Here is a 23,494-nt window from a genome sequence, read left to right as displayed (position 1 = left end):
TCATTCAATTTCTATGAATATGGGTTGGCGTATTTCCAGGGAGTATTAACAATTAGTAGTAATCCTAGATTTACTATTTCAAAGTTTATATTTCTCTTACAGGTGATCCAATTTACAAAAGAAATCACCATGACTCACAAGATTCCCCTAGTAAAGAACTGCCGTCAAAGATGTTAAAACAGGATCGTCTCAAGGATCGCCAGGAATTATCACAGGCACTGAGCTTTAGTAGAGACCAGGTCAACAAATACAACAAGAGTCGATGTATTTCCACACAAACGTAAGTTACCTCCCCTTAATCCCTCTACCAAAACATGATTCATTTCCCTTACTTTCACAGAAATATGAGTTGTTTCCTTTTGCGCCACACAGATTTGAATTATTTCTCTTTGATCTATACAAAGATGAATTACTGTATGTCCCTTAGTTTTTCATAGACACAAGTTACTTCCCTTTTTTACATGGCCATTATTTCTCTTTCTTACACAAACATGAGTTATTTCCCTTTGCTCCCCATGGACATGAGTTATTTCCCTTTGCTCCCCATGGTCATGAGTTATTTCCCTTTGCTCCCCATGGACATGAGTTATTTCCCTTTGCTACTCACAGACATTAGTTAATTCCCTTTGCTACTCACAGACATTAGTTAATTCCCTTTGCTACTCACAGACATTAGTTAATTCCCTTTCAATGGCACTCATTTATAGTTACACACATTTGTTATTTATCTTTAGTTAATGTCATATGTTACATGTAGGGGATGTGGAAATTTAAGGTAAGAGAGGCCTATATTACTGGGGACCATGGAGGCCTAGCTATGGGGCCGTGGTGGCCGAGTGGTTAAGGTGTCCCGACACTTTAACACTAGCCCTCCACCTCTGGGTTGCGAGTTCGAAACCTACATGGGGCAGTTGCCAGGTACCGACCGTAGGCCGGTGGTTTTTCTCAGGGAACTCCGGCTTTCCTCCACCTCCAAAACCTGGCACGTCCTTAAATGACCCTGGCTGTTAATATGACATTAAACAAAAAACCAAAGCCTAGCTATTTGGAGTATAGTATGGATGTGGGAAGGATGTCTCAGATATGTGTAGAAAATGCTGTGAGACGTCCTGTTCAAGATATATGTTATATAAATGGTAGCCTAGCCATGTGTAATGGGGGTTATAGACAAGTGTGAGGAATTCCCTATATCCCTGGTATGATGATAGGCCTTTGTTCTCACAGACGTTTCCCATTGACAACCCTTGAGATTCTACCTTCTCAGCACATGGTGACAAATGTGGCCCATGCCAGTGATCAGGTGATTCCTGGGTGTATCAAGAGTATAACTATTGGGCTAGACTAGGGATGTGGCAGTATTCCCAGGGGTACTTCAGGGGAAAGGGGCAGACCAAGAATTGCTTTGCTGGTACAGAGAATACTGCTAGGGAAAAGCAGCCCAAAGAATTGTTGTGTTGGTGTGACCCAGAGGGGTGCATCTGGGAGTAGGACCAGACCAAGAATTGGTGTGTTGGTACAAAGGGATATGTCAGTTAAAAGGGGCAGACCAAGAATGAGCGTGTCTGTACACAGAGGAGAACGTCAGGGAAAAGGGGCAGACCACCAAGAATTGGTGTGTTGGTTCAGAGGAGTATGTCAGGGAAAAGGGGCAGACCAAGGATTGGTGTGTCTGTACACAGAGGAGAACGTCAGGGAAAAGGGGCAGACCACCAAGAATTGGTGTGTTGGTTCAGAGGAGTATGTCAGGGAAAAGGGGCAGACCACCAAGGATTGGTGTGTTGGTTCAGGGAGTATGTCAGGGAAAAGGGGCAGACCAAGGATTGGTGTGTTGGTTCAGGGAGTATGTCAGGGAAAAGGGGCAGACCAAGGATTGGTGTGTCTGTACACCATCGGTACAGCAAAACAATTTGGGTACATTGGGGGATGGGGCAGTCTTAATTTCAAGAATTACTGATACACATTTTTTCTGATTCAAAAACAAGATACCCCATTCCCCAAATGATAAAAGAAATCCTGATATTACCTGAAAATAGCCAAAGTTGTCATTTGTCCAAGTTTACTGTCTTGCCATCCAACAAGAAAGAATCTTTTTAAGATACACAGCAGTACAACTGCATGCCAGAATTTGGATATTACATGTATACACTGGACTCCCCACAAGCTTCCAGTTATAAAGCCAATTCCCATTGATGGCATGGCCATTTAGTAACTGCAGTGGTGTCCTTGAATTCAAATGTAGCCAGGAAATATAGAGATATCGGAATTATGATTGAACATTTTCCTCACATATAATACATGTTTTGATAGTTAAGATTGTTTAATGGTTTGATGGAGGATTGAAGGAAAAAATAGATTTGTGGATAGTAATGATCATCAGAAGCCAGTGGGTGGGGGATAGAGGAGTTCAGGACAATGTAGGCTTTGGGGAGGTGTAGCAATATTGTCCAGAGCCATAGGGAGACTTAAGGGAGAGATCAAAAGAGGATTGTTCTGTCCTTAAAATTCCGTGTTTGTCTGTAGAAAAAGATGGGAACTACTTCATCAAATACAGATTTTGTGTTCGAACAGGAACGTCTGCAAGGCTGCAAGTATGACTCATGTATCGTGCAGTGTTAGAGATACCGTTTGCTGTAATACGTGAATGTTTATGCTATAAAAAGAAGCCAATATTATGTTGTAAAATGTTTTCAGCATATTGTCCCACACAGCAAAACCATCTCAGGAATGAGGAGAGCGCCTTACAGAAATTATCTTTCACTGCTCAAAATGGTATCACATTTGAAGGATCGGATTAGAGAATGAGTGAGGTTTAGCATTGCATTATTTGTCTGATTTGGTTGTTAAGTTTTATGTTGGTGTTATGTTGATGTTTACATTGTAATCATACTGTATGTGATGATGTTCAGTTGTCACTGAAAGGTTCCTTTGTTTGTAATGGTGTACTGTTGTCTGGTTAATGGTGTTGTATGATTGGTTTAATGTTTCCTGTTTTTGATTTGTAATGTGTATTTCTTGTGTATCTGGATGTTTTGTCATGTGTAATGGTTAATGTGTACTTGTTTGGTGATGGTGTCACTGTGTACTTGGTGTAAGTGTTTATTCGTTGTAACTGGTTATGTTGCAGTGTAATGGTGATCTCTTAGTTTGTTAATTGTACTGTTGTCTTGTTTGTAAGGTGTCCTGATTGTATTGGTTCATGTGTACTTTGTTATGTATGTTGTACTTCTTGTATGGTGTCTGTTGTCATTGGTTGTAATGGTGTACTGTTGTCTGGTGTAATGGTGTACTGTTGTCTGTGTAATGGTGTAATGTTATGTGTGTATGGTGTACTGTTGTGTTGGTGTAATGGTTGTGTGTCTTGATGGTTTTGTAATGTGTGTAACTGTTGTTTGGTGTAATGGTTGTCTGTTAGTTTGGTGTAATGGTGTACTGTTGTCTTGGTGTAATGGTGTAGGTTACTGTTGTATGGTGTAATGGTGTACTGTGTGTCTTGAGTTAATGTTGTGTATGGTGTCCTGTTGTATTGGATGGTGTACTGTTGTCTGTGTAGGGTACTGTGTGTGTAATGGGTGTACTGTTGTCTTGGGTAATGGTTATTGTTGTGTCTTGGTGTAATGGTGTACTGTTGTGATGGTGTAATGGTGTATGTTGTTGGTTGTAATGGTGTATGTGTCTGTGTAATGGTGTCTGTTTGTATGTTGTCATTGGTGTAATGGTTACTGTTGTACTGGTTGTTGGTGTAATGTGTTTTTGTTTGTGTAATGTGTCTGTTGTATGGTGTAATGGTGTACTGTTGTTTGTGTGTAATGTGTGTCTGGTGTAATTTGGTGTATGTTGTCTTGGTGTAATGGTGTCCTGTTGTCTTGGTGTAATGTGTATTGGTGTATGGTTGTGTACTGTGTTTGTGTTATGGTTGTAATGTGTATGGTGTCTGTTGTATTGGTGTAATGGTGTCTGTTGTTTGGTGTAAGGTGTCTTGTCATTGGTGTAATGGTTGTACTGTTGTCTTGGTGTAATGGTGTCTGTTGTTTGGTGTAATGTGTATGTTGTTTGTTAAGGTTGTTATTGTGTAATTGGTGTCTGTGTTGGTGTATGTTTGGTGTCTGTTGTTTGTGTAGGGTGTACTGTTTTGTTAGTGTCGTTGTTGGTGTAATGGTGTACTGTTGTTGGTGTAATGGTGTATGTTGTCTGGTGTAATGTTATGGTGATTTGGTTGTCTGTTGTCTGTGTATGGTGTAGTTGTTGGTGTAATGGTGTACTGTGTTGGTGTATGGTGTTGGTGTTGTGTATTGGTGTACTGTTGTCTTGGTTGTATTTTTGGTGTAATGGTGTACTGTTGTTTGGTGTAATGGTTCTGTTGTCATGGTATGGTACTGTTGTCTTGGTGTAATGGTGTACTGTTGTCTTGGTGTAATGTTGCTTGGTGTAATGGTGTACTGGTGTAATGGTGTACTGTTGTCTTGGTGTAATGGTGTACTGTTGTCTTGGTGTAATGGTGTACTGTTGTCTTGGTGTAATGGTGTACTGTTGTATTGGTGTAATGGTGTACTGTTGTGTTGGTGTACTGTTTGGTGTCTGTGTGTTGTCTTGGTGTAATGGTGTCTGTTGTCTTGGGTGATGTGTACTGTGTTGGTAATGGTGTTCTGTTTTGGTGTAATGGTTGTTGGGTATGTGTCTGTGGGTAATGGTGTTTGTTGTTCTGTTGTGTGTACTGTTGTTGTGTAATGGTGTACTGTGTCTGTTTGTGTAAGGGTTGTACTGTTGTCTTGGTGTGTTAATGGTTGTACTGTGTGTTTGTGTAATGTGTCTGTTGTTGTGTAATGGTGTCTGTTGTTTGGCTTTGGTGTAATGGTGTACTGTTGTCTTGGTTGTAATGGTTGTACTGGTTGTTGTTGTCTTGGGTAATGGTGTCCTGTTGTATTGGTGTTGTGTGTTGTAATGGTGTCTGTGTCTGTGGTTGGTGTAATGGTGTCCTGTTGTATGGTGTCTGTTGTCTGGTGTAATGGTGTACTGTTGTCTTGGTGTAATGTTGTATTGGTGTAATGGTGTACTGTTGTCTTGGTGTAATGGTGTACTGTTGTCTTGGTGTAATGGTGTCCTGTTGTATTGGTGTAATGGTGTAATGGTGTACTGTTGTATTGGTGTAATGGTGTCCTGTTGTATTGGTGTAATGGTGTAATGGTGTACTGTTGTATTGGTGTAATGGTGTAATGGTGTACTGTTGTGTTGGTGTAATGGTGTACTGTTGTCTTGGTGTAATGGTGTCCTGTTGTATTGGTGTAATGGTGTAATGGTGTACTGTTGTGTTGGTGTAATGGTGTCCTGTTGTCTTGGTGTAATGGTGTACTGTTGTCTTGGTGTAATGGTGTACTGTTGTCTTGGTGTAATGGTGTCCTGTTGTATTGGTGTAATGGTGTCCTGTTGTCTTGGTGTAATGGTGTACTGTTGTCTTGGTGTAATGGTGTACTGTTGTCTTGGTGTAATGGTGTAATGGTGTACTGTTGTCTTGGTGTAATGTTGTATTGGTGTAATGGTGTAATGGTGTCCTGTTGTCTTTGTTTAATGGTGTCCTGTTGTCTTGGTGTAATGGTGTCCTGTTGTCTTGGTGTAATGGTGTACTGTTGTCTTGGTGTAATGGTGTCCTGTTGTCTTTGTTTAATGGTGTCCTGTTGTATGGGTGTAATTGTGTATTGTTACTTTCAGTGTTTGGTGATTTGTTAGGCCTGCCTGCTCTCCGTTCCGATGTATGACGATTTGTCTGGTGTACATGTGGCATGCATATATCACTTGCGCGTTTGTAAGAGATCTACAGTACTGTAGCGGGGATTGTCACCAAACATCAGACTCATTACTTAACCTTGTTCTTTATGTAGGCTTTGGCACCACGACCATCATTCAACAACTATCAACACAAAACTGGCTCAATTAATTTCTTTTATTTAATTAGTTTCTTGACGTTCGCCATTCTTTTAACTGTTTGAATTATTAATTCTTTGCTGTTCTTTTAATGTGTAATATCCGGATAAAATTGACATTATTCTTGTTTAATTAATATTTAAAGGATGAAAAAACAGATCATATTGAGCTAGTGTAGCTTTAAAGAAACAGAAATTGAAATATTGATCAGAAAGCACCTAGATACCTTGACGCAGAAAGTTCTCATTCTGTCGTTACGAGGACGCAGACATTATTCATTATCCTCAATGATAAATAATTATGATCAAAGAAATAAGTTGTTTTTTAAAACACCAATGAGATTCCATTACCCCAGACATTAGACCTTAGTTGGCTGTAGTACTGCTACAACATAATGACCCTGTATCAGAAGTACAGGGCGTACCAGTGTAACATAATGACCCTGTATCAGAAGTACAGGGCGTACCAGTGTAACATAATGACCCTGTATCAGAAGTACAGGGTGTACCAGGGTAACATAATGACCTTGTATCAGAAGTACAGGGCGTACCAGTGTAACATAATGACCTTGTATCAGAAGTACAGGGCGTACCAGTGTAACATAATGACCCTGTATCAGAAGTACAGAGCGTACCAGTGTAACATAATGACCCTGTATCAGAAGTACAGAGCGTACCAGTGTAACATAATGACCCTGTATCAGAAGTACAGGGCGTACCAGTGTAATATAATGACCCTGTATCAGAAGTACAGGGCGTACCAGTGTAACATAATGACCTTGTATCAGAAGTACAGAGCGTACCAGTGTAATATAATGACCCTGTATCAGAAGTACAGGGCGTACCAGTGTAACATAATGACCTTGTATCAGAAGTACAGAGCGTACCAGTGTAATATAATGACCTTGTATCAGAAGTACAGGGCGTACCAGTGTAACATAATGACCTTGTATCAGAAGTACAGGGCGTACCAGTGTAACATAATGACCTTGTATCAGAAGTACAGGGCGTACCAGTGTAACATAATTACCTTGTATCAGAAGTACAGAGTGTACCAGTGTAACATAATGACCTTGTATCAGAAGTACAGGGCGTACCAGTGTAACATAATGACCCTGTATCAGAAGTACAGAGCGTACCAGTGTAACAGAAGCTTGACCAGGTTATACTGGAGATCTTACCATATCTCCTCCAATCTTGATATTTCATTGTATATCTTCATGCTCTGGCCGAGAAAATGTTATGCATTATTCAAAGGAAGTTGTCTTCATTTAAGTTGTAATCTCGTTAAACGCATGAGGGTTTAATTATGTTGTTTTGCAGAGTGTTGGAATTAAATTTATATTTTTTATGGTAAACTGTAAAATTAAATTTGTTGTCAGGTGGGTAGGTATTAAATAAATTTGGCCAGGCTGTAATTATTACTTGTTGGGGATTTAATTTCTGGATGTTAACTTGTGAGGAGTTTACTGTTTGTAGAACATTACATGCAATATATAATATATGTGTATATTAATAAAGTGTTTTAATAAGATTTATTTGTCAGGAAATGTTATAACATTTTTTCCAAAACTATATATTCTTTCATGTGTAGCAAAATCTGTATAATGGTTTTAATAAAAGATACATAAAATGATTCAATTCAAATAAGCAGTAACATCTCATAAATAGTTTAACTATTTGCATCATGAATTTATTAAATTGATTTGAAAAATTTTAAAATGAGAATTAAAATTGGGTCTTTTTCATTTGGAAGTGTAGCTACATTTATTTGCTGGCATCAATAGTGTAAAATTATTTTTTTAATTACATTTAATGCTTAGCGTTGTAATTTTGCTTGTCTGTGAGATATGTGTTATTAAAGCAAGGAATGATGGAATTTACTTATGTGTGTATGCAGAAAGTTATATTTACCTGCGTGTGAGAAGTTGTATTTGTGAGAAGTTGTATTTGTGAGAAGTTGTAACTACATGTTTGTTTTCAGCTCGCCTCGAAGGGAGGGGGAGCTTCGGTCGTCACCTTTGCGCCAGCAACAGTGTTGGTTTCTAAATGGTACATTTTTGGTGCAAGTGTTGAAACGCTGTAAACTTGATAATTGTACCAGGGTTCTTATATTTGGTTTGAGAGTTAGTTTGTTTGTTGTTGTTTTTTTTTTGGGGGGGGGGGGGGGGGGGTAATTACATGTGTTTGTGGGATATTGTACTTACATGACATTGTGTTTGTGACTAGTTGTATTTGATAACCTGTGTTTGTGGCAGTTGTATAATAACATGTGTTTGGGGAAGTGGAACTTACAAGTTGTAATTACATTTGTTTTTGGGAAGTGGAATTTAATAGTATACATTGCATTCGTTAGAAGTTGTAATGTTTGTGGAAAATTGAACTCACAAGTTATAATTACATTTGTTCAGAAGGAAATTGTAATTTTAATTGTTCAAAACATTTTTTAGGAAGATGTAATTACATGGCTTAGTGGAGAGGGTGATAATAGACGTTTCTGCTTCTTGCAAGGAGACATAATTATCCTGGTCAGTGATAAGGAGGTGGATAATATCAAATACTATCTGATACCAACTTCTAGTAAATATCACTCTATGTGGTCGACAAATCACTCATGTTTTCTTGAATGAGTTTTAGACATCACGTGGCAAAGAAACGATTCATTTACATAAAAGTTTTTAATATAATGCACAGGTGTGGGGATGTTACCTGTGAATTCACCTGAATGATAAAATACCCCTTTTTTTTGTTGTTGTAACTTTGGATATCCCTGAGGAAGGACATTTGAGCTGTTGAAGAGTTCCTGGGACCAATGCCAGTGTAATGTTGTTATGTGGAGATAAGCCGCAGGGAAGACAAACTCCTGTAATGTTAGGGAAAACAAGTGGGCGGCTCCACTAACATTGAAAGCCATTCAACTAAAACATAAATTTACCTTCGTGAGTCATGCTTACACCTAAAGTCTGTTCCATATTACCTGTGTTTTGCCTCACGTTCCTGTAGTAAAGTGGTAATCACAGACTGCAGCTTCACAACAGGTTTTGTGTACACCTACACAGCCGCTCTCCCAGTAATCCACTCTGACACATGACAAGCTGCAGTCTGCAACAGGGCAGTGGTTGTCTGGGGAAAACAGTACCTGGATAATCTGACCAATTTCTATAGTACAGCTACATAAACCTCTGTAGTCTGACCTGAGATTCTATTGTTTGTTTCTGAAATTCTCTTTTCAATTTTAGTTTAAGAACAATTTAAAGAATCCAAACATGAAAGAAATTTAAATGAAAATTAGTTTTAGTTATATCAAAGAATTTTATTCAACCTGACATAAAAATGAGAATTATTGACACTGACCCAAATGTTTGACGGTGACATTTCTCCAGTCTCCCCAAAACAATCTCCACCCTTCCAGGGTTGTGATGCAAAGAGGAATTTTCTTATAACTCCAATCTTTGACTCAATTCCTACAATACACACACACACACACACAATTTTGAATCATTCTCTTAAGTTCCCCATTTATCTTTGTAAACAATTTTTTACAATTTTTTTTCATAGATTGTCAGACATTGATATTTTGTTCTGTTTTATGACTTACATGACTTATAGGCCAGCCCTGACTGTATGATGAAATTGCTGGTGTGGATCACATACCACAGTCTTATGTATTGTTCTAATGTACCTGGTAACCAACTAGTTATAGGTATCATAGATAAGAACAGGTGATAATTTGTTGTGGATCTAAAACAAATAAATGACAGGTTTAAAATAAAGAACATATAAGAAATAGTTACAAAACTTACAACAAATAAGTGTTAATTTTTTCTCAAATTTTGAAGCTAATTTTGTTAAATCAGCCTTTTCTATAAAAAAAAATCTGTGATGACTAGTGACTCAGTATGCTCTCTCGGGTGTAAACTTAGGGTGCAGTATGTATATTTACTTATCTGTAGTCCTTACTTGTCTGTAGTATATACTTACCTATAGTCCTACTTACCTTTATTCCTACCTGTCTATGCTTTGTTTATAGATCTTGTGTATTTGTAAATCTGCAGAATTGACCACATGCTGAGATCCCACTTATGGGCTCAGCATAAATAGTTTATGATTTGTAAATGTAAATAATTCATACCTCATTTCTAGCTAAAGTGAAGTAGTGCAATATATTTTTGTGTGTGTTCTGGTCTCAAGATTGTTCATTCAGAATGTCGTTAGCGTTTCAAGTTATGCAGACTTTGGTTCACAATCTACGACGCTCATAATCTACACTGATGTCAGTCATCACAAATTTTATGAGGACTCCTGTCATTTTCCTATCGCGTCATACCATAACAATTAAGGAAATACATCTTTTTTATGTGTGCATATTTTAATAGAAATAAGACCATTTTGATATAGCTTGATATTTTATGTCACTTCTAATGTATTTTCTCAATGAATGTGTAGTAATGAAATATGATAGTTGTGGGGAGAAGGAGATATCTATACATCAGGCTGCCTGCCACTGTTGTCTGTAAGGCAGATGTCAAGGAAGATATTAAAATTACATGCTCAATTGAACAGCATTATATAGAACTGGAGTGGCTTAGTTTGTAGTATATATGTATACACTATATTTGTATAGTAATAAATTTATATATATATAAATATTTCTGCTTCACTAGAATTAATAGATTTAGGAAACTTTTTCACTGTCCTCAAACTATTGTTGCTTCAAATTATGGTTGCATCCTTTCTTCCCTACCCTCAAACTGTTGTTGCGTCCTTTCTTCCCTACCCTCAAACTGTTGTTGCGTCCTTTCTCCCCTTCCCTCAAACTGTTATTGCGTTCTTTCTTCCATACCCTCAAACTGTTGTTGCATCCTTTCTTCCCTACCCTCAAACTGATGTTTTTCCTTTCTTTCCTACCCTCAAACTACTCTTGTGCCCTTTCTTCCCAACCCTCAAACTACTCGTGCCCTTTCTTCTCTGCCCTCTAAACTGCATGTTGATGTGTCCTTTCATTCCATCCCCTTAAAATATTGCTTCATTTCCACTCAGACTCTCTTTATGTGTTTTGTCATTCTCACTCACCTTTTCAACTGTTGTTTCCTTTCTCTTGCTTCATTGTTTTGGTGACCCTGACTCCTGTCAATTCAGCATCCACCTGAATAGTCTATAACTCTTGCTTCCTTTCTCCCTACCCAATGCCCCCTTCACATCTCAATCCCCCCACCCCGCCTCCACCCCTGAATTGCTATTGATAGTTTCCTTTCTCTTCTGCAGCACCCCCACTCCTGACTTCATCAGTTTCCACAAACAGCTACAAGACTTTTATTTTCCTCCTACCCAATTTCTTTAATTTCTAATCTTAAGAACAACTAAGTGATTATCGTGAAATGTAAACTTATAAATGATAAATATTTACTTGTTTCAGACAAATCACTCATGTGGCAGAGAGGGACCTACCCCCAGTGTACATGAATGGTGAGATGCGTCATGCAGTGTCATCGGTGGATAGTTACAGACATGTAATGAGGTCCCAGCCAGGGGTGCCTGTCCACGAGCGTGGATCACCCCCTCCCTATCGTGTTCCCACGGAGACATTGGATGCTCCACTCAACCTCTCTCTGACCAGTTCCTCAACATCAGCATTTACTCCTCAAGTGTCTCGACCCTCAGTCATCACATGTGCCTCTACAGTAGACAAAAGTCATCGCTACAGTAACAACTCACCATCACAACATTCACTACCCAGTCCAAGTAGGAGGGAAGTTGTCTCGGGTAAGAAAACAGTCAATTCAGTAACTGAGAACACACAAATTTCACCAAAAAATTCTCAACCAAAAGGGACAAAAGACTGGGTCATAATAAAAGTTTCTGGAACTTTCTGGTATATCTTGTTTGAGCAAAATATGAGAAATCTGTATTCTACCTGAAATTGCATGTGCAAGCTTTTCTTGAATGACTAACAAAGGCATAAATGGAGGACTTCCGAATTTTTTGATCAAATCACAAAATTGTGCCCAAGAAATGGAACAGAAAATAGTATGCTGGTATATGAGTGTATGTGGTTATATAACTCCAGTCGTTAAAGAGCTATGTCAAGGTCTAATATAATATGTGAAGCCTGCCAGTATGTGTGGGTGACCCTGCAGGGCTGTATCAATTGTATCGGGGTTAGTGGGTGGATCTGACCTGATCTAGGATGTTATCTGATAGAACAGCGTTATTTGGTCTTTGATCAACACACCCTGCCCCAGCTTACCCCGACACCTTCGAGGTCTCCACTGCTCCAATACTATAGTGTAGGGGTGTGATACATCTCTAAATAAAAAACCTTTACAGAACTCATACCCAATAGTGAGAGCATCCAGGTAGGTATATCCCTGTCTAGAACAGGGCTATCATACCTCACCACACACATCCACCCTGTAATCTTACTGGGCTAATTTGGCCTAAATAAGCAATTTGTTACTATTGTGTTGGGTAGATGTAAAGGGCCCGTCCTGGTCAGTTCTTGGCTCTGTTTATACCGGCAATTGTAATCAAGGTGGCGAGATTGATATCGATATCAGTCGATGTCACAATCACACACCGATTTTCGACTAGAAGGTTATATATTGTGTACACATCTCACATCAAAGGACTTCTACAAGATAGGTTTGTCTTAGGCCACTGGAGGACACCACTTCCTCCATCAAACCCCCTCCCAATAAGGTTTGTCTTAGGCCACTGGATGACACCACTTCTCCATCAAACCCCCTCCCAATAAGGTTTGTCTTAGGCCACTGGATGACACCACTTCTCCATCAAACCCCCTCCCAATAAGGTTTGTCTTAGGCCACTGGATGACACCACTTCTCCATCAAACCCCCTCCCAATTAGGTTTGTCTTAGGCCACTGGAGGACACCATGCACTTCTCCATCAAACCCCTCCCAATAAGGTTTGTCTTAGGGCACGAGAGGACACCACTGGATGACACCATGCACTTCTCCATCAAACCCCCTCCCAATTAGGTTTGTCTTAGGGCACGAGAGGACACCACTCCTCCATCAAACCCCTCCCAATAAGGTTTGTCTTAGGGCACGAGAGGACACCACTGGATGACACCATGCACTTCTCCATCAAACCCCCTCCCAATTAGGTTTGTCTTAGGCCACAGGAGGGACACCACTTCTCCACCAAACCCCCTCCCAATTAGGTTTGTCTTAGGCCACTGGAGGACACCACTTCTCCACCAAACCCCTCCCAATAAGGTTTGTCTTAGGCCACTGGAGGACACCACTCCTCCATCAAACCCCTCCCAATAAGGTTTGTCTTAGGCCACTGGAGGACACCACTTCTCCATCAAACCCCTCCCAATAAGGTTTGTCTTAGGCCACTGGAGGACATCACTCCTCCATCAAACTCACTCCCAATTAAGTTTGTCTTAGGGCACAGGAGGACACCACTCCTCCATCAAACACCCTCCCAATTAGACTCGTCTTGAATTGGGTGTCTTTTACTTAATACAAATGGCTAGTGTATGTATAAACAAAATATATAGTTAAAAGGACCACTAAAACAATTACCGGTATTTTTAAGATTGGACTAATTGTTTTTCTTTTTTCTTTTAATTATAGATTTTCTAGGTTACTAAATGCTTAAGATTTGTGTTGAGCCTATCATATATGTGTATGTTACAAGTTACAAAGAATAAAATATCACCAAGTGTCAAAGTGTAGGGCAAAAATGATTAGTCATTGAATTTAATTAGATTTAATTTAAAAATTGTTAAATCTGTAGTATTAAGATTATCGTGAAATATCAATGAAGTATAAGTGTAGGGTACACAGAAAATAATTATAGCTTCTGAACTTTTGTCAAAGGCTACAGTTTCATGTCTCCCTGTCTTTTCTACCTCATTGGCCAAGTTAAATTTTGTACCTTGCCCCTCCCGGTTGAGTGCAGACCTGCCCCTATCTCGAATAGATATACCCCGTCTTTCCACCCATGTCTGCCCTTGCTCCCCCACATGCTAACACTGTCTCCCCCAACCTGTCTCAAAACCCCTATATACCTGTCTGCCCAGTGTATTTTAGGTCGTTAAAAATTGCCAATTTTTGTATAATTGCGATCTGTACTGTTTGACGTGCTTATCTGACTACGAGATCTGGACAGAGGGAGACAAGTTTTGAATGAACATGGAGACACAGCATAAAAGTTTAAGTCCAGAAGAAAAAGGGAGTTGACAAGAAATCTTATAATAAAGATAATTTCTCAATTATACTGCCCTATAAGTATCAGTGAGAGTCCCAGCTATCTTTAAATTTTATCGCAATTATCTGTCCGTAGTGCCGTTTGGTCTGCCACAGGCTCCATTAATGTATATATTTCAGAAGGATTATATTTTTGTAAGCTAATAAAAAAAACATTTAAGACGTTCCTTCATTTCTGTAAACTCTACACTGATGTTAGGATTTTGTTTCTCTGTTTGGCACCTATTTCCTACTTCAGATCTATTGCCTGTGGTCATAGTATTTCTCTCATTTATCTGGCTTCTTTCTAAACTGTAAATGTTTGCGCCAAATTAAAGAAGTAGTTCAGGTTTGGGGATGATCTTATCACCATCTGAGCTATAGCCATCTAAGTTGTATGACTTAACAGGTGATAACTTTATCACGATTAAACATCAGTCACTAGGTAGACTAACAAATGCAGGTTGATGTAATATTTAATTCTTTCTCTAAGTTTTCTTAGTGTAAATTATGTCACTGTAAAAGTAAAAATGCCTCTTGATTTCTGTAGAAAATTTGTTTTAATTGTGATTTTTTTTTAAACGGAGAGTGTGGTTGGTGTATTGAATTATGCACCATGATGTGCATGTGAGTGGTGTACAAGTGTTATTTAGGATTAGAAGAATGACTCATGCCACGACCACCACCAGTAAATATGCACAGCTTAATATATCAGTTCTCCCTCTACCATGCTAGGTAGGTCACCGCTAGGTATTCTGAAACTATTTAGGAATTTGGTGTAAATAAACATTATTTAAATAAGTTGCACATTATGAATTCATTTTCATTGAATGTTTTTTCTAAAGGATAAAGATATTATTACACAGTATAGTTATCTGAGATGATGCAATATAGACACCAACATAAACGTGCCCTCATTGACCAATGAATCATCACTGCTAACTAATTCGTGGTCACAATAACATGCTGCAATACATTCTGTCCTTCGTAAAAAGATAAGTTTCAATTACAAGAATTGCTCTGAAAAACCTTGCGCTTTTAGTCATTTCATGAATAAATCAAGAAGTTTAAAAAAAAAATGAAAAAAATATGGGTTTAATTTTATGAGCTTAGTGTATGATATATATACTGAAGGGTTTGGACTAGTCACTCTGGGGAGGTTTAATATGTAAAGGAATGCATGTGGTGGGCACCAATGGAATTTAATGTAGATGGAGTTTTGGCTCAATGAACAACTAAGCATTATACAAAAACTTTCATTCATAAAAATCAGAAAGTCTGTGAAGCAGCAACAGGTTGATTTTCAGTTATAAAAAAATCTGGTACAACTCAGTGGATCAGAAAAGTGGAGAGTTAATCTGTAAACACTCAAAGTGCATATACAATTAAACATTTAAATTTATTACCCCAGTAAATTTTGAAAGTATCTTCAACACTGGATTACAGCAATTAAAATCAATTTTCTCTGGAGGGAGATCAGATAGCAAGGGCAGATTTTAAATGTCGGATCACCAGTGACGATAAAGTATCAATCAGGATGGATCGTTACTGCGATCTGTAACAACACCGTTTACATGTAATGAAAACCGGTCTATAAAATCAGTGTTTAAATGCTGTGAAATATGAGTTGGATGATAACAGGTGATATGTTACATATGTAGCACCTGCAAACATCTCCCACCACTACCTGTAGCTATCAGACAGCTGGGTTTATTCTTAAAAACTTTTCCCTGCACAAGTTGAGGAAGCCCTGAACTCGAAAGGTGTTAATCTTACTATTATAATAAATTTTGTACATGCCTAATTTTTTCATTTCAGTAATATAAAGATTAAATGTACTGTAACAAAAGTTGCCACATATTTGATCTATAGGATGAAATTAACCTGTTTAGCCTGTCAATTAGCATCATTAAATCTGACATGTATGAATTGTTTGAGGAATTGTATATAGATGTACCTTTCTACAGGTGAGGTGTGAAGGTACAGCACCTGTGCTCATCCTCACAGATAGGTATACCCCCTCAGCTAATCTAAACACATGTTTGAACTGAACGACTCCTGAATTCTCACCTTTAAAAACCTTTAAACAAACTTAAAGCAGTGTTAACTGCTACAGGTAATTAGGGAGGTGTTCTCTGGTTACCCTCCACAGGTTGCTTGTCAATGAATCACTAACAAAAACTAACTTACAAAATGGAGAAAGAAAATGTCAAACAAGTTCCCTCTGTCAGCTAAACATGTTAACATCTGGAGCGGGAATGATATAGTCATTGAAGTACCAAAGAATAAAAGTGTAAATTGATTATTATTAGTCATTTAAAAATATACTGAACCAAAAAGTGGAATCATTTTGGATTGTTCTCGTATTTGTGAATTTAGTGGTTTTATTTTAAGCAAAATGTTTTTCAAAAGAACACTATATATATATATACATGTATATGAATTCACAGTGAAAATTTTATGATTTTAATGTTGCTTTTAAGTTTTCAATTGAATTTCATGAGACTAATCAGAGATTTTTGTTTACAGTAGGAGGCTGTGACCCTATAGAGGAACACTTCCGTCGCTCCCTAGGGAAACACTATCCAGACTACATGGCCCCGAAGTTGTCCCCAGTTACACCACCAATGGCCGACTCTCCTCCTGCTGTCGCCTCAACAGTTGCCACAGCAGCCAAGTCTGCCAAACCCAACACCTCAGCAGTGTCCATCACAGGTTTGTACGGTCTTTCTTTTTAGAGTGAACATCTTAAGAAATGAATGATATAATTATGTACCGGATAAATATCTGCAGTAAAACCTGTCTCCTTCGACATCTTGCAGGACACAATACATTGGTAGGATTAGACAAAACTGAAAAATAGCTTTCATAAGAAATCAGGTACATTTGACAAACATTTTCTAAAACTTAAATTATATAATTTCAGGATCTGTAGATGACCATTTTGCCAAGTCATTAGGCAATAGCACTTGGTCAGCAATTAAGGCAAAGAATGATCCGAGACAGGAGATGCTCCCTGGCACAGTGGATGACCATTTTGCAAAAGCTTTGGGTGGCGAGACTTGGCAGAGGATTAAGGCTGAAAAAGAGAGCAGTCCTGCACTGTGTCGACCAAATGGTTCCACCTCATCCCCATCCTCCTCACCCCACAGGCGGGGATCCTCGCCCCTAAGACATGATCTAGTCTCAATATGAGGGGGCAAGGAATTCAGGTCAACCCTTATCTAAAGAAAGCTGCTATGGAGCAATGCAAGCACCAGGTATCATCATGACAACACACTCTGTGAATCTGAGACTTGCTCAAGGTCAGCGGCAGTGCGAAGTCAAGTGCTCAAGGTTGTTGCTACGGGCACCAACAATCAACATGTGACGACTGCCAAAAGGAAGATCACATGACCATGTTGGCTTCAGATGTTTCGACCTACTGTATCCGTACTCTGTGCCATTTGTTTGGTTTAATTGTCAACTGCACCAGAATTGAAGACACAATCTCAAATATAGATGTCAGTGGCAATCTGTCCTTTACAATACTGCTCGGACCAAAGGTTATTTATTTGATGTTTACTAGCTACTTGCTCAGTGTAAAAACTGTACTTTTCTGACACTAAATGTACAAATTTTGTATAGTGCCATGTTAATCTGGCTACCTGGAGCTGAGGTTTGGTGAACTTTAAAAACCAAACCCAACTTTTGAATGAATGGAACAGGATAAAATGAGTTAGAAAAGAATGTTTATTGTTGCAGAAGTGAACCTACTTTGTTGAAATCTCAGCCTTAATATCTGATTTGAATCCTCATCACAAATCTTATCTGTAGCCATTCTGTCATTTCATCCATCATCTGAGTCAGTATTTTATGAGTGTACATGTACATAGTGTGATCCTCAAATATATATTTTAATTTGTAAGTATGGTTGATAGAAGGGAGGTAACTCTGTCATTTGTGTATCTGTACCTGTTTATGGAGGTATATGAAGGGGAGATAACCATTGTGTGGCCAAGGTAAAATATTAGGGGCTTGTTACATTTAACATAATTTGAATTTCCATTTTTTTAAATTTTTTTTTCAAAATTATTCAGCTGTGGTGTAATTTCTGTTTTATCAGAAGTATACATTTCACTCTGATTAAGAGACATGAAAAACAAAATATGGTGAAATCAACAGCTCAAAGACAATTACAATATTTTATTCTGAAAATATTCCTTTAAGTTGTTAAAAATATCACGCAAGTATAAACTTTGTAATGCAACGTCAAATAAGAAAGCAATAGGACTTTCAATGCACTTGAAACTTCAAGGCATCATTAGTTAGTTAAATACTGGTTTACAGCCTACATGACTTCACCTATTGCTAGGTTTCATCTCTCCTACTATAGTTAGTGTTCAGTCTGTGTGAGAGAGTAGCCTTCTGCTTTGGAACCATCTATCCTATAAGTTTGTGAATAAGTTTAGAAGACAGTCCCCGGTCCTAAAATTGTCTTATCCTAGATTCAACTTTTGTGATCTTTCTTGTTCTAAGCTATATCTCTCCTTTAAGAAGTTTATTTCAAATTTCCAGCCACTTTATGCATGGTCTTTATAAAATGATGTGCTGGTAATGGGAGGTAATCAGTGTGTGAGGTATACATTGATGAGGTTTGTATAGATGTGCCATACCAGTGACTGTCGGTATAACAGATTAGTTCACCTGACCTACAGAGTAATGTGTTCAAGGCTGTCTTCATGTTTACTACACTTCTACCTTCAATGTGATATTAGACAAAATGGCGGGACAAATTTTGAAATTTCTCCAAACATTAAATTATATCTATCAGTTCTATAGGGCATATTTGTAAACAGATTTGCATTCATTGTTGTTTTCTGAAATATTTTTTGATAAGTGGGTTTGAAGGCAGATGATATTGTGTTGCATCAGAAGTTCAGATAGATACCCAAGGCTATTTAGAGGGTAAATATCTAGGCTGAGGGTCAATCGAAATGTAATATGGCTGAAAAATCAACAATTGTTTTGTTATTGTACCTCCTAAATTTTATCGGCAACATAACTTTCTAAATCGCTTTGGAATAAAAAAAAAATGGAAAAAACATGCAGAAGATTATTAATTATCAAGTGTAGAAATGATTTTTCAAGTTTCTTATTTTCATTGTTATAAAAGTTTGAATTTGTTTTCAATTAGATATGTGTTGTTTATGAGAGGAAATTGGGCCTTATACCTTTCTCTCAATCCTGTATATTTCTGAAAAACTGACAATATAGCTAATTGACATGTTGACAGTTTGTTAGGTATTTCTGTGTTTTACCAATGTTGTAAATGTGTGATATAGTGTCAGTATCTGTGTTCTGAGTTCACTTTTCCGCTATACAGTATATATATACATGTACATTGTGTTGGGTGTGTTGGTAAGTGACCATGGCTTCATGTACATAGTGTAGTGTAGGTGTGTGTGATGTCTATGTACGTTGAAGTATTTAATTGTTTGTAATAGAGAGTGCAGGAAATGTATATATAATTACAGTTATGTACAGGATAATTTATCTCGGCTTACATGACATGTGTCTGTATAAAACACACCATTCAGGACTGTTAATTACTCCGTCCCAGACTTATCCTAAATCTACACCTCCTCCCTGTTTACAAATCTACTTAAAACATAAAATATGGGTATTGTTCTCTGCAAATCTTCAGTTACCATTTATACCTACATCCACGTTAACCTGTAAATAATGACATAGTGTCACAGATACAGATGGTAACTAAGGTTTCCAAAAGTGACTGGTACAAGTCTATAACTGGGGTACAACAGAGTAGTAGGATTCTGTGTATGGGTTCTGAATGATTGGTGTGAATGATGATGTCTTTCCTTATACCAAGCTGTAGATGCATTGCAAAATTTTGTTCTTTACTGTTTACAAAACAGACTGAATCCTGGGTATGGAATGTATTGTACTTTTCTGTACCCTGAACTATGGGTATATATGTGTTTTATATTGTTTGTACCCTGAATGTTGGTACACGTGTGTAGTACGGTGTCTGTGTACCATAAGCAATGGGCACGAGATTGTACAGTAAGCTGTTAGTGTAAGATGGAAGAGAGATAAATGTATTTGTAATGACTGTCAGTAAATTTTAATTAAGTTCATGGCTTTATTGATGGTACATATTATTGTTATGTATAAATTTGTTATTATGTTTTAAAAATAAATTTTAGAAATTTTAAAATGAAGTTGCAGTGTTTTGTTTTACTTAAAAGTACGGTTTGAAATCCATATTGCAATTTCTTAATTAAAAGACTACATCAGTTTACACAAATAATTGGTAATATCTGGTATGTCATCAACTGATTATAGCTGTTGTCCTGGAGGAAAATAATTTGTCCTAGGTAAAGTTCACTGATCACCCAAACATCCATCCAACATTGTACAATTTTCTCGGCTGACAAAGGGAGATAATTCTTACTTTAAATGAGAAACTCAATAGTTTTCAGTGCTTTATTTGTAAACACAAATTACAAATATTCCAAGAACATTCATTAGTATTGCACATGTCAAAAATACACTTATGATGTTAAAAATAGACAAAAATAACAATTTCAATAAATCTGTCAAAATGTATAACAAACATGTCAATATTCATAGGTCACACTATCCATCAATGTACAGAACCTATGGATCAGCCTCGCCATTCATACAGATCATTCATTCAGTGCGTTTAAAGGATGAATCCATGAAAAACAACCCCAACGTCTTGGTGAACTAACAACTTCATTCTTGTTTATATAATTAGTTACTGATCTTTAACCTCTTGGGCCAAACTTCTATATAAGCATCTTTCAATTGTTACAGCATATCTCAATGGCCAGTGTTTTCATTAGTGTATTATATTGTTTCTATATAACTTATGTTTCTACTTCTAACACAAGTTCCTTCTGTAACTTATGATTGAAATGGCTTTCCACGAGGCAATGGACCACAGCACCGTAATCATCGGTCAAAATATAAACAGGTTACTACACTGTCATCTATACCTTAATGACTGGTCCCTATCACACAAACACTCACTGTTGTATGGTACCCTATCACACAAACACTCACTGTTGTATGGTACCCCATCACACAAACACTCACTGTTGTATGGTACCCTATAACACAAACACTCACTGTTGTATGGTACCCTATAACACAAACACTCACTGTTGTATGGTACCCTATCACACAAACACTCACTGTTGTATGGTACCCCATCACACAAACACTCACTGTTGTATGGTACCCTATAACACAAACACTCACTGTTGTATGGTACCCTATAACACAAACACTCACTGTTGTATGGTACCCTATAACACAAACACTCACTGTTGTATGGTACCCTATAACACAAACACTCACTGTTGTATGGTACCCTATAACACAAACACTCACTGTTGTATGGTACCCTATAACACAAACACTCACTGTTGTATGATACCCTTTCACACAAACACTCACTGTTGTATAGTAATTTAAAAAAACAATTACCAATAGCAATAGCTATACCATGTACACAATACCATGTACAAACCATACCATGTACACAATACCATGTACACACCATACCATGTACACCATACATGTACACACCATACCATGCACACCATACCATGTACACCATACATGTACACACCATACCATGTACATCATACATGTACACACCATACCATGTACACTATACATGTACACACCACCATACCATGTACACACCATACCATGTCAATCATTCCATATACACACCATACCATGTACACCACTTAAAATTCATGCAATATTTTTCCATCATTATCATGTTATTAAATGTCAGTTTTCAGGGTTAAATTATTTTGTAGGTAGTATAACTGAAATTCAAATTGTAGAATTTGCAGTTTCACCCTGGCCTACTACTCACTGCACATGACACAGAAGAAATTCTGTTGAACAAAGCCTTGTCACATTCTTCTCCAACAAATACACAGGATTGTGAAATTGGCCACTTGGCTGAAAACTCAACTGCTAACAGAGATTCTTCATCAATCACATATTCCTGCATTAGGGACCGCACAATAAAACACTGTATTGTTGAAGATACACTGGAATTTTCCAACGTCACTTCCACAATATATTCATAAAGTTTGAGATTGATAAGGCACAAAACCACTGCTTTATCAAATCCTGCAAGATCTTAGTAGGCTAACACAATCTATGCCAGATGGGTATTGTGACGACAATTCTATTGAATCCCCTGTTGAGTCCTTCATGATCCACATTTGTGATGCAGCATCAGTGTTTTGAGAGAAATATCATTATAGGGCCATGTCCCAATCACTCTCCCTTGAGTTGTTTGGGAGACGTATCATGTAACAAATGTTCCCTAATGAAGCTGATTAGGTCTGCCTCTGTTAATACGATGGTGCCGATTACTGAGAGGAAGCACACACCACCAATCCCCACATGTAGTAGTTGGTACAGAAACCCAGCGTCACAGCAAAACATAGTCTGTGAATCATAAACATCATTGTTACCCGGGTAGACATACACAATATAATTATTGTAAATCATAATCACTATTTTGACAGTTCATTCAATGGGTTTTAACTAGATAAATACTATCAATAAACAAATCTATACATTAATTCAACAATATTTCTCAACTTTAAAGGAACTTCCTACACTTAAAATATATTTCCATAGGAGAGCATATAACAGAATTTACGAAAGGGTCCTTAACTAAGATTTTTCCTTAAATCCAAGAAAGTTTTCCTATTGAGTATTCCAATAAGTTAACGGACATTGATGAAACCAGGGCCTGGTCTAGAAATAAGGAGATTATTGTACAGGGATCTGATTGTCTGTACACCAAATTTTGTCCTCACTACTCCTGAAGTTCTCAAAACATGCCATTGTCCTATTATGACTGTAATGGTCCATTGTTTACTAACAAACCTTGTCCTATTATGACTGCAATGGTCCATGGTTTACTAACAAACCTTGTCCTATTATGACTGTAATGGTCCATGGTTTACTAACAAACCTTGTCCTATTATGACTGTAATGGTCAATGGTTTAGTAACAAACCTTGTCCTATTATGACTGTAATGGTCCATGGTTTACTAACAAACCTTGTCCTATTATGACCGTAATGGTCCATGGTTTACTAACAAACCTTGTCCTATTATGACTGTAATGGTCCATGGTTTACTAACAAACCTTGTCCTATTATGACAGTAATGGTCCATGGTTTACTAAGTTACTAACAAACCTTGTCCTATTATGACAGTAATGGTCCATGGTTTACTAACAAACTTTGTCCTACCTAAGGTGAGGACCATTAGAGGAAGCTTGACCAA

At 37.7% G+C, this 23,494-nt stretch overlaps 2 protein-coding genes across 4 annotated transcripts in view; one reads left to right on the top strand and one right to left on the bottom strand.

Moving 5' to 3' along the window:
* The window catches only part of LOC117331896 (transcription cofactor vestigial-like protein 4), a 63,942-nt gene extending 43,583 nt beyond the window's left edge, over positions 1-20,359 (top strand). For both annotated transcript variants that reach the window (XM_033890858.1, XM_033890857.1), the window contains 4 exons: positions 103-280; positions 11,332-11,678; positions 16,665-16,850; positions 17,062-20,359. In XM_033890858.1, coding sequence (XP_033746749.1) covers positions 103-280; positions 11,332-11,678; positions 16,665-16,850; positions 17,062-17,330 — 980 coding nt within the window. In that variant the 3' untranslated portion in view covers positions 17,331-20,359. The remainder of the gene's footprint in view (positions 1-102; positions 281-11,331; positions 11,679-16,664; positions 16,851-17,061) is intronic.
* Positions 20,360-21,809: 1,450 nt separating this feature from the next.
* Positions 21,810-23,494, bottom strand: part of LOC117331894 (protein RFT1 homolog) — a 33,682-nt gene continuing 31,997 nt past the window's right edge. For both annotated transcript variants that reach the window (XM_033890851.1, XM_033890850.1), the window contains exon 13: positions 21,810-22,643. In XM_033890851.1, the coding sequence (XP_033746742.1) occupies positions 22,470-22,643 (174 nt within the window). In that variant the 3' untranslated portion in view covers positions 21,810-22,469. The remainder of the gene's footprint in view (positions 22,644-23,494) is intronic.

Source organism: Pecten maximus, chromosome 7 (genome assembly GCF_902652985.1).
Source record: "Pecten maximus chromosome 7, xPecMax1.1, whole genome shotgun sequence".
Taxonomy (NCBI): Eukaryota; Metazoa; Mollusca; class Bivalvia; order Pectinida; family Pectinidae; genus Pecten; species Pecten maximus.
This window is presented reverse-complemented; position numbering and strand designations above follow the sequence as displayed.